This window comes from Canis aureus, chromosome 13 (genome assembly GCF_053574225.1).
Source record: "Canis aureus isolate CA01 chromosome 13, VMU_Caureus_v.1.0, whole genome shotgun sequence".
Taxonomy (NCBI): Eukaryota; Metazoa; Chordata; class Mammalia; order Carnivora; family Canidae; genus Canis; species Canis aureus.
Window position 1 is genome coordinate 55,065,030 of NC_135623.1, and position 12,973 is coordinate 55,078,002.

The 12,973-nt window shown below is 34.4% G+C and overlaps 1 protein-coding gene across 11 annotated transcripts in view; it reads right to left on the minus strand.

Moving 5' to 3' along the window:
- Positions 1-12,973, minus strand: part of LRBA (LPS responsive beige-like anchor protein) — a 721,151-nt gene that overhangs the window by 142,821 nt on the left and 565,357 nt on the right. For all 11 annotated transcript variants that reach the window (XM_077846317.1, XM_077846318.1, XM_077846323.1 and 8 more), the window contains 2 exons: positions 11,352-11,492; positions 10,229-10,348 (listed from right to left, as the gene is read on the minus strand). In XM_077846317.1, the coding sequence (XP_077702443.1) occupies positions 10,229-10,348; positions 11,352-11,492 (261 nt within the window). The remainder of the gene's footprint in view (positions 1-10,228; positions 10,349-11,351; positions 11,493-12,973) is intronic.

Here is a 12,973-nt window from a genome sequence, read left to right on the forward strand (position 1 = left end):
AAACTAGTCTGTATGTATCATATCAAATAGTGGCAAGAAGTATGTAAAAAACATGAATAAATAAAACAAGATAAGGGGATACATAATGAGGGTTGACATGGTATTATTTTAGAAAGGGTGTCCAGAGATGTCCGCTCTGAGGAGGTAACATTTTTTCAGAGACCTGAATGAAACAACAAAATGAGCAAAGCAAATATCTGGGGGAAAGTGGATGAGGCAGAGAGAACATCATATGCAAAGCTTCCAAAACAGGAGAGGACTTGGTATCTCTGAAGAGGAACAACAAAGGTAAGTGAGGCTATAGCAAAGTAAAACAGAACAGAGAGGCAGCCAGATAAACAGACAGGACCTCAGTGGCTACAGCAAGAACCTGAGCTTTGTTCTAAGTTAGATGAACAGTAACTGGAGAGATTGGAGCACAGGAAGATGATCTGATTTATAATATAAAAAGATTATTCTTACTGCTTTAGTGAGAAACACCACATGGGGAACAGGTGAAGTGAGAAACTATGGCCACCTGGGCTAGGGCCCTAGTGATGGATGTGTTGATTAACTGGTCAGATTCCGAATATATTTTGATGGTTGAGAGGATAGGCAGTGGGATGTGAATGAAAGGGAGGAATCAAAGATTCCAAGCTATTTAAAGGCCTGAGCAAACTGGTAAATGGTGCTGTCTTTTACGAACATGGCAAACACAAAGGGAAGAGCAGGACTTTTCTTTGAGTCTGATACTAGACTTGTTCAGTTTAAAATGCCTAGGAATAGGGAAGCCTGGGTGGCTCAGTCACTTAAACATCTGACTTTTGGTTTCAACTCAGATCATAATCTTAGGGTTATGAGATCAAGCCCCAAGTAGGGCTTGGTGCTCAGTGAGGAGTCAGTTCAAGACTCTCCTCCTATGCCCCTCCCTGATTCAACTCGCTGGTTGGTGCACTCTCTCTCTTCTCTCTAAAATAAATTTCAAAAATATAATAAAATGTCTATAAACATATATATAGTACAAAAGGAGCTAGATATATAAATCTAAAATTCAGGGGAGAGCCATGAAATAAGGTGCAATCACCTAAGGAAAATGTACTGATATAGAAATTTGAGCCATAAGGTACAATTTAGGGTATGAAAGTAAGATAATACAGTATAAGAGACTGGGGGAAAAATGGTAAGATGATAGCCAGGAGAGGGTGGCTTCTAATTCCAGAAACAAAGAAAATGGTACCAAAAAGAGGAATCGATTAGCTTTGTCAATAATGCTGACAGATCAAGCAGCCCCGGTGGCTCAGCAGTTTAGCGCGGCCTTCAGCCCAGGGCGTGATCCTGGAGACCCAGGATCAAGACCCATGTCAGACTCCCTGCATGGAGCCTGCTTTTCCCTCTCCCTGTGTCTCTGCCTCTCTCTCTCTCTCTCTGTGTCTCTCATGAATAAATAAATAAAATCTTAAAAAAAATAATGGTGACAGATCAAGTAAGATGAAAACTGAGTATTTGCATTTTATAATACAGAGATTGTTCATCAATGTCCCTGATAAAACTGATTTCAATAAAATGGTTCAAAAGAAAGCTTGATTTGAGTGGGCTCAGGAGATAATGAGAGCTGAGGAAGTGGAGAACAAAAGAATAGACTACTCTTTTGAGCAGTTCAGTTAATCATAACTATCATCTATTGTTCCTTCTTACCCTACAAGCCTGTGAAACCTTTCTAAAGTTTAGGTTTGAATTTTCAACTTGTAGGTGACACTATCTTCATTATTATGAAGTATATCAATGTGTCAAAGATTGAATTCACACATTTGCTCTATAAGCCTGCTTCACTGTAATTCACAGCATCATTTATCCAGGCACCAAACCTAAAGAATCATCTTTAGGCATACAGATGGCAAAGAGACACACAAGAAGATGTTCAACATTACTCATCATCAGGGAAATACAAATCAAAACCACTAGGTATCATCTCACACTTGTCAGCTTGGCTAGTATCAAAAAATAAGAAATAACAAGTGTTTGGCAAGGATGTAGAGAAAAAAGATGGCAATGCAAGATAGGTACAGCCACTAAGATAAACAGTATGGAGGGTTTCCAAAAGGTTAAAAACAGAACACCACCACAATCCAACAATTCCACTTCTCCGGATGTTTATCCAAATTAAAACAAATTAAAATAGATCTATGTGCCCCATGTTTACTTCAGCACTATTTACAACAACCAAGATATGGAAGCAGCCTAAGGGCCCACCCATAGAAGAATGAATAAAGAAAATGTGTGTGTGTGTGTGTGTGTGTGTGCATGTATGTATATAGATAGGTAGGTGGATAGGAGGAATGTTACTTAGCCATAAAAAAAAATCTTCCCATTTGTGACAACATGGATGGATTTAGATGGTATCCTAAGCGAAGTAAGTCAGATGGAGAAAGACAAATACCATATAATTTCGCTTAAATGTGAAGTCTAAAAACAAAATGAATGAACAAACAAACAAAAAAATGAACTAGACTTATAGATACAAAGACAACCTGGTGGTTGCCAGAGAGGAGGGAGGTGGAGGGGGGGGTGGATGAAACAGGTGAAAGTGATTAAAAGGAACAAACTTCCCAGGCATAGGCACCTAGCTGGCTCAGGTGGTGGAGCATGTGACTCTTGATCTTGAGATTGTGGGTTCAAGCCTCATGTTGGGTACAGAGATTACTTGAAAACAAAATCTTAAAAAAATAAATAAACTTCCAGTTATAAAACAAATGAGTCATAGAGATGTACCGAATGGCATAGGGAATATAGTTAATAATATAACTTTGTATGATAATAGATGTAGCTGCATCTATCATGGTGATCACTTTATAATTATATAAATGTTGAAGCATTATGTTGCACATTTGAAATTAATATAATTGTATTTTTGTTTATAATTGTATATTGTATGTCAACTATCCTTCAAATGAATTAATAAACAAATAAATAAAATAAAGGAACACCTTTATCTCTATCCCATAGTCAACCAAATGCCAAATCCTGGAGAATTAACCCATCCCTCGAATTCATCCCCTTAACCACTTAACTAGTTGAGGCTCTTATTATCTTTCCCTTTAACTAACTGTAATAGCCTCTTAACATTTCTCCTGAACTACAGCTTTCATCTTTATTCCCAAAATGGGATCTATTTTCCATACTGTTGCCAAAGCTCTTTCTTGTATAGTGTAGCCAATTACGTGGTACTTTAGCTTAAAAGTTTTCAATGGTTCCTCACGGCCTACAGCAAGAGATGGTAAACTATAGCTCATGGGCCAAAAATGACCTGTCATCTGTTTTTGTAAATAAAATTTTATTGTAATACAATCACACTCATTTGTTCACATATTGTCTATGGCTGCTTGTGTGCTACAGTGGTAGAATTGAGTACCTGTGACAGAGACCACAAATTGAAAAAATACTCATTATCTGGCTATTTGCAAAAAATTTTTGCTGAACTGACCTATAAAACTAAGCCAAATATCTTCAGAATGTTACCAAGAATCTTCATATCGGGCCACAACTGCCTTTCAGTATTTCTACTTCTTTATGTTTCCTACATACCAAAGACCAGTTAGCAGACCAATAAAGCATTCTCCAATGTGCCAAGAATTTTCTCTCACTTCATTCACATCATTTTTCTTGCTTAGAATTCACTAAGCTTTAATTTAATAAATATTTAATTTAGTGTCCACTATGTTCCAGATACTGTTTTAAGCTCCAGGGAAAAAGACCAAAGAACAAAACAAGTTCAATTCATGCTCTCATGGAGCTACTGTTTCAGCAGGATAAGACATAACTAAGCAAATAAATATACTTATGTCAGATGGTAAGTAACATGAAGAAAAATGAAATTGGGACTGAGTAATGGAGAGGACAGAGAAGTCCTAGTAAAGTGACATCTGAGTAAAGACTTGGGTAAAGGAATGAATCCATAAGGATATTATCTGAAGGAATTTTTCAGGTAAAGGGGAAAGTAAAAACAATGGCCCTGAATTGGGAAGATACTGGAATATTTGAAGAATACCATGGAGGCCCTGCTTAGTTAGAACAAAGTGGGCAAGGGGCAAATAGTACAAAAAGAGGTCAAGAGCTAATAGGATTTTGGAGGGCAAGGGTAGATGGCACAGAGTCTTGCATTTAAGGATTAGGCTTTTACTCTCAACTGGGAAACCAGTTACTAAGATGGCAAAGACTGTGAGAAGAGCAGGTTTGAAGGAATAAAGATCAAGAATTTGGTTTTGAACAAGGTTAATTTTGAGATACGTTTCACATATTCAAAGGGAGATCCTGGGGAGGAAGCAAGATACTGGGAAAATGTACAGGAGAGCTACAGACATAAATCTGGGAACCTTGTTAACTTTCCAGCATCCTTTAAGATGCAAGTCCAGTCTCACTCACAACCTCACCCCCCCCCCAGTCAGAATTAATTTCATTGTGTTTAGGTCTTATTATAGCACTTATCACTAACTTGTATTAAAACTAGTTTTATGTACACTTGTCTTTCTCATCTGAAGGTATGTGAAATAAAGAACTATGTTTACCTACCCTACTCCAAGTGCTGTCTAGTATATATTGCATGTAATAAATAATAAGTGCTGACTTAAGTGTGTCTTTGAGGATTTTAGTAGTTGCCTTAGGAGCTTTTCTGCCTGAAGGCAGGCAGCTAGATACTTATTTCTTAATTGAACCTGCTCTTCTGTGTTCTCTACACATATGTCCAAGTTTAATTTAATTTCTGTCTCTGTCTCTCAGCTTACAAGACCAATCACCAAATCTCCATAGTCCTTACCCTCCAAATACATACCATAAAATCTGTTCATGTCTCTTCTATACCTCAACCCTTCCAATGTCTCCTTACTGTCCCAAGATAAATTTCAATCTCCTTATACAGGCTTCTACGGTCCCTCATGTTAGGCCTTGGATTTCCTCTTCTCCCTTCTCTTCATTTCTGATGCTATATCTATGAGCCCACATAGCCTTAATTATACTGAATTGCTGGGACTATTTTATTGTTTTTTTTTTTAAAGATTTTATTTATTTATGACAGAGAGAGATACACACACGGGCAGAGGGAGAAACAGGCTCTGTGCAGGGAGCCCAACGTGGGACTCCATCACACCCCGGGCTGAAGGCGGTGCTAAACAGCTGGGCCGCTGGGGCTGCCCTGTTTTATTGTTTAAATTGAGCAAGTCCGATTGTATTTAGTTTAGATTAAATGTATTGACACTAAATTCCCTGAAATGAGTATATTGCCTCATAGCCAGGGAGAACTGCATAGAAAAGCCTAGATATTCATGTAATATTTAGATGTAATTACCTAGTGAAAGTCATTCAAGCTTTATGAATCTACAATTTGCTTCACAAAATTCAGCCATAATAGTTCAGTCATCTATTTTGCACTTCGGTTTCTAAACTTGAGTTTTTTGGTTTGTCTTTTAGAGAGAGAGAGAGATGGAGAGACCATGTGTGAGAGTTTGGAGAAGGGAAGAGAAGGAAAGGGAGAAAGAATCTTAAGCAGGCTCTATGCCTAAGGCAGAGCCTGACCTGGGGCTTGATCCACAGTTCTGAGATCATGACCCGAGCCCAAATAAAGAGTTGGATGCTTAACTGACTGAGCCACTCAGGCACCCTGTAAGTGAGTTTTTAAGATTTCAAACACAAAATCTGCTGGAAATTTAAAAATATTTATCACAATGATCATTCTTGAATCAAATTTTAGCACATTTTATTTCAGTCCTTAAGAATACCTATTATTGGTACTACCTGTCAATATTTAGATGAAGTACAACGTTGTCCTAAGCATACATGGATTGATATAGTAGCCATTAGCTACGAGTGGCTATTGAACACTTGAAGTATGTCTAGTCTAAATAAAGATGTGTTATTATAAATATAAAATACCAGATTTCAAAAACAGCATGAAAAAAGAATGTAATATATCTAATTAAAAATTTTATATTGGTTACATGTGGAAATAACATTTTGGATACTATTTTTTTTTTTTTTTTAAGTATCTTTAAGAGAGAAGAGAGACAGAGAGCGCAAAGAAGTGGGAGGGGTAGAGGGAGAGGAAGAAGCAGACTCCCTGCTTAGTAGAGAGTCCCATGTGGGACTTGATCCCAGAACCCTGGGATCATGATCTCACCTGAAGGCAGACACTTAATTAACCCACTGAGCCACCCTGGCACCCCTGGATACCACAATTAATTTCACATGGCTATTTTCACTTTTAAAATATGACTACTAGAAAATTTTTTTTAAAGATTAATTTTTTAAAATTTTTATTTATTTATGATAGTCACAGAGAGAGAGTGAGTCAGAGACACAGGCAGAGACAGAAGCAGGCTCCATGCACCAGGAGCCCGACGTGGGATTCGATCCCCGGTCTCCAGGATCGCACCCTGGGCCAAAGGCAGGCGCTAAACCGCTGTGCCACCCAGGGATCCCCTGACTACTAGAAAATTTAAAATTACACATATGGCTGGCAATTGTAGCTTGCAATATATTTCTATTGAACAGTAATAGGTCTACTTTTAAAAAAATATATGTATTTTGGGCAGCCCGGGTGGCTCAGCGGTTTAGCGCTGCCTTCAGCCCAGGGCATGATCCTGGAGTTGCAGGATCGAGTCCCATGTCAGGCTCCCTGCATGGATGGAGCCTGCTTCTCCATCTGCCTGTGTCTCTGCCTCTCTCTCTCCTCTCTGTGTATTCTCATGAATAAATAAATAAAATCTTTAAAAAATATATATATATATATGTATGTATTTTAAAGAGAGACACAGAGAGGGAGTTGGGGGCGGGGGGACGGTGGTGGGCAGAGGGAGAGGCAAACTCCAGGCTGAGCATGGAACCTGAAGTGGAGCTCTATCTTATGACCATGAGATTAGGAGCAGACCTGAAATTGAGAGTCGGATGTTCAACTGACTGCTCCTCCCAGTCACCTTCAACAGTAGTAAGCCTACCTAAAGAACTGACCAATACTTCTAACAGTTTATCCAGGCAGAATGAAAAGCATCATTGAGGGTCCTATCTGAAATGAAACCATCAAAGATACACAAAAATACAAATGACCCCTAGAAATTTAAAATGGTAAGCCATGCTAAAATTCAAAGACTGTTTTATCAAAATTTAATAAAGTCTTTTTCTTCCCTGAAATAAAATAATTCATATTTTTACTTTTATTTCACAGGAATAACCTTTATCTTTTAGTAAGTTATTCTCTGAATATTAGCAGAATACACAAATAAGGTTTCTAAGACATTAAAATAATAGTTCCCCTTCAGTGCAAAAGAGTTAAGTACTAGAAATGCTATCATGTTATTTTTCCCTGAAAAAAATATTTAAGTAAATCTCTTAATCACCTCATAACACTTAATTTTTATTTTTTGTTTTTATAAAGGATTTTATCTTTAAGTAATCTCTACACCCAACATGGAGCTCAAACTTACAACCCTGAGATCAAGAGTTGCATGCTCTACCAGTTGAGCCAGGCAGGCACTGCACAATACTTCATTTTTGTAAAATGTCATGAAAACGTTTTAGAAAATGTATACCATATTCATCAAGCAAGGTATACTTTAGAATGTACTCAATAAAGTGATTCTCAACCACTCACACTCATATTTCAATATCCTCTGAGTACTGTTTAACATTTTTCTTATTATTTCCACAAACTTTAACAAGACAATAAAGATCAGAATTAATGATTCCATCTGAAATACAATGTTATATCTCAATAAAATATTTATACTATTAAAATGACTTAAAAATGTGCTTTCTTATACATTTATTCTTATACATTATAATAACATAAATGTGTTTTCTAAAGTCTTAAAATGTAACACTTTTAAAAAGCCAGAATAAAGAGGCAAGATTAAATACCTCCTCAGTTTTACACAGACCAACTAGTCACATATAAGGAGGCTCTTTAAATAGCTTCTGTAACCATGTATTACATATTTTTCAAAGTACTTGAAAAGTTGTAGGCACCAAATTAGTTATCAATATAGAAAATGTAATTTATCAATATCCTATCTACAGATAGGATTTTTGTGGGTAAAAAAAAAAAAGAATATACTTATTGGTTATTAGAGCAAGTAGGTTTTAGCAAACAGTCCTGAAGAAAATTTCTGTGCCTCTGAACATAATTAAATAGTATTTATGAATGAAACTATGTTTTTATCCAGACACTTGGAATTAAAAATAATTTTTAAAACTTTTCCTTAATTTTGTACTCTACTTCTTCATATAGATGTTTTATATAACACTGCTAGAAAGCCAGAAATTAAGTGGCACAATAGCAAGAACTGAAAAATCTAGTATTTGTCTAGTAGTTGGAGCTGTTTTATTAAAGACTGCTGGGGCATTAAAAAAAAAAGTGAGATGAATTTAAATCTTTATTATTTGTGAAGGAAAAGAAAAATTAGAGAAAAGAAAGGTAAAGAAGTTCTTTTTTTTTTTAGTTTTTAATGTTACAGCTATTTTGTGTGGGTTTTTAATTTTTTTACAGGTAGGATATTTTAAAGCAAGAGTTTGGGAAAATGGAACTAGACTTGTGCTAATTGAAGAATCTTGACAGAAAAAGGCTGAGATTTAGGAAAAAGATACGAAAAACTACAAGGGTCTATCATATGTACCTCTTGTTTAACAAAGCATCAAGGAGGAATGTCTAGTACTTTGAGGCAGAAAGATGAAAATGTACACTATCTTTATTGTAGAGCAGGAAAAAATAATTTTCAAATTCATGATTTTATTTTTGTTAAATTCCAAGTCAACCTGGTCATAAGATGCTTAACAAATCAAAGAATTAACAAATTTTTAAAAAATCATGTCTTTGAGAACAAAAAAGTTAGGCGTATCACTGTTTTCAGGCATCTATATCCCTTATTATTTCTCAATAGAGTTAAATAAGTAATTCAGTAAGCTTTGACATTAAAAATAGAATTAAAAAATAATTATTAAATCTATTAGCTATTTGATTACTGTTATCTAATCACTGATTTCAAAATCATCTACTGATGATATATATATATATATTTTTAAAGTAAGCTCTAGGTCCAACATGGGGCTCAAACTCACAACCCTCAGATCAAGAGTCGTATATTCTACTGACTGAGCCAGCCAGGAGCCCTCTACTGATGACTCTAAAGAATAGGATATATAATTTCAAGAGTATTTCAGAGTACATTATTTGCAATATCAAAAAATCCTATATATGTCTCAACATAAAAGATTATTTCTGCATAAGATGTAACTTCTTCAATAAGGTATCTTTGATATAAGCAAAGTCTACTGTAAGATAAAGCATGTGAATACATTTTATAGTCTGCAAAGTATTACACCTAAAAGATATAATTATCATATTAAATTTTTTAAAGGTACTCTATAGTAACATAAACATTAGTAATGTAACTTTTCCCTTTTAAACCCCAATATTTCTTATATGATGCCAATGATTTTCTTCCATATAGTATAAATATTTATATATAAGTCATATTTCTTTATGAGACTATAAGAAATTTCACATCCATAGGCATATCTCATTATATTCAAGAGCATCTAACACAGTATCTAGCAGAAAAAGACAGTATGTCATGAAAATAAAATACTGTAATTTCTGAGGGTAGAAGCAAGGATCTAATAAGGATTATGTTAGCTACTGTGCAAAGTTTTTGATTTTTTTTTTTTACAGTAGTGAACATCCATATAGATAGGAGAACTCTTCTTTTCCTTCAATAATAATGTAATCTTATACTAAGCAGAGTCAAGTATGAATTAAGAAGTAGTTATCAGGTAAAAGATGATTACCTTAAGAAAATAGACATAGGGTCTTTAAAATAAAATGAAGTGAAATAAAATTAAATTAATTAAATTAAAAGGCAGAGATTCTTCCATAGTATTTTTCTGACTGTATTAATTTTATTCATTGAATTTGGAATGCCTTTGAACATGCTACCTTACATCCATACTACTATACTTTTTCTTTAAAAAGATTCCAAGGAGAAAAAAAAAAAAAACAACCATTTTACAACTAAAGAGAAAGAGACAGGGAGACATATGACAGAGAGACCCAGAGACAGATGCTATTCGGTGGTTCTTGGCTATTTAATTAAAGCCTTTGAAGTTTCTCTTCAGTAAATAATGCTAAACTGCACGAGAGAAATTGTCAACATTTATTCAACAAGGAATACAATGGCAATAATAATTGTAAAATCAAACATTTCTGTACCTTAATATCAGATGTATCACGCTGACAGTTTCGCCAAGCTCTGGAAATTGATGAAAAAGTTCGATCTGCATGATCAAATTTCCCTCCTTGCAAATTTAGGAAATAAGTTGTGAAAGGTTCCTAAAAAATAAGCAATTGAAAGTTCATATATTTCCTTATGCATAAAAATATGGTTTTTATAAATCATTATATTTAGATACTTTAATAACTAATAGATATTAATCAGCTATATACTAACTTAGAATGGAAATTATATCTAAATTATTAATGTTCTTAAATTATTTTTGTTTCAGAAGAAATAGTTCCAAAATTTGGCATCTGCAACATTTTTCAGATTCTCTCCTTTTTCAAGAATAATTTATTAATAAAATTCAAACATAAATTTGGTTGCATTTTCTTCATAGTAGAGGGAAATAGTCTAATATGTAATTTTCCTATTGTATGGCTCAATATTTATGATTAAGAAGAGAAAAATGTTTGGAAGATTTAAAAGCCTCCTCTTAGTTAAAGAACACTTAAACACATATTAGTAGATAATTGCTTGAAATTAGCTAAGCACTATAAATTACTTCTAGGATTTATGTCTGCCTGTACCCTTCTAACAAGCTTTAATTAATGATGTGCTGCTAATGCTTTCCCAAAGAAATTACTTTCTGGTAGATGAATCACCTTTCAATTTTACAGAAACATTTCTTGTTTAACCAATGTACTATCAATACCAGTAGCCTTGGTGTAATCTACAAACATACCTTATTCCATTTGGAGCAACTGAAGTTTCTAAAATACATGAATATATGTCTATCTTAAGAAAATCTTATTTACTTCTTATTTTAATACACTACATTTGAAAATAACCTATGTTACAATTTAGGATCTTATGAACAATTTGAAGAGGCAAATTTAAGAAAATATTCACATAATTTTAAAGTCTATTTAAATTTTAAAGTCTATTCTATAGTAACATGTTGTCAAATACATACCAAATGGGATAAAGAGATATTAGAAATCTAATCAATGAAAAAAATATAGCATTCAAAAAAGATGCTGACAATTTTAAATCATTGCACATTCTCCACAACACTGAATTTATTTATTCATGGTTTATTATTCAAATTGAACTTACTATTCTTAGCAGCCATGCAAGAACAAAACTTGCAGTTGAGTAATGAGTACCATAGTGGAACTTTGGAACCTGATCATCTTCCCATGATTCATAACGCTCTGCAAAGAATGCTGCTCTTTTTGGATTCAAAGCTCCTATTGGCTGCCAAAATGGAGGAAACAAAACAAAACAAGAACACATAAATGTAATCATCTTTTATTTCTTTTTTCAAATGTCATCCTATTAACAAGTATACAAATCAATTTAAATATACACGTATACACTATTGAAACTAAAACAGTGCTACATTCAGAGTGTGGATGGAAAAATGTTTTCTAATGCAAGTTAAATATACACATGTAAGTGGCAAGAGAAACTTGTCATTTCTCAGGGAGTCTAGTTTCTATTGCATATTGGTTTTTAATCAGCCCATAACAAGCATTTTCATAAAGACAATTACATGAAGTGAGTATTAGCTATATAATACTTTGGAAAGCATCTATAAAATTGTATTTAAGTAATTAGAAGCAACAACCAGAAACAGAATCTTGATGGTAGAGAATTAATTTACAATAGCTTCTGAGAAGAGGATGAAGTAATAAAACCGGAAGCGAATGAGGAGTACAAGGAAGAGATTGAATGAAAAAGGTATTAAATGTAAATCTAAAAATTTCTACCAGTATGAGTAAAAGCAGAATTTAGGGGACAAAAACATCCCTGCCTGAAATAAATAGAGAGAGAGAGAGAGAGAGAGAGAGTGTGTGTGTGTGTGTGTGTGTATTACAAAAACAACAGAAGACAGATTATGAGTTTATACCAGAGAAAGATACATTACATCAGAGTGCCAAAAAGCAGTGTAGCAAAGTGGGCTCACATTGAGGAATGTGGGCTCACTAGAAAAGTAGTAATATCCAGTCCAAATATTGTTTTGGAAAATAAAATGAGTAATTACATGTAAAGTCCTACAAACCATGCCTGACAACATTTAATGAATACTATTACTCTTTTTTTAAATTTTTTTATTTTTATTTTTTTAAATTTATCTACGATAGTGAGAGAGAGAGAGAGAGAGAGAGAGAGGCAGAGACACAGGCAGAGAGAGAAGCAGGCTCCATGCACTGGGAGCCCGACGTGGGATTTGATCCCGGGTCTCCAGGATCGCACCCTGGGCCAAAGGCAGGCGCCAAACCGCTGCGCCGTTTCCCTGCCACCCAGGGATCCCCGCATACTATTAAGATTATCTTTCAGAATTGGGTAAAGTTTGAATGAAATAATAGCCTGTAAAACCCCTAAACATTACTTGGCGTAAGAGCTTAAATGTTATCTGGTATCATTATTATTGCTGCGGACATTGTTATTTAGCGAATACAGGAATTGCATTAAAAAGTATGCAAAATTTTCTGTGATTATGTACATGTACATTTTTCTTAAGGAAGACATACAGAGCATTAAGATTCTCAAAGAGGTCTGAGGGCTCCAAGAATGTTAAAACCAACTACCTTAAGTCATAACTCATTCTCATTCTCTTATTATTTATGCGAGATATGCTAAACTGAAATAAATTAAAATATGGATTTAAAAAGATGTATTTAGAAATACCGTGTTTAAAATGAAGCATAAACTATTTTCAAACTGCTTTTCAT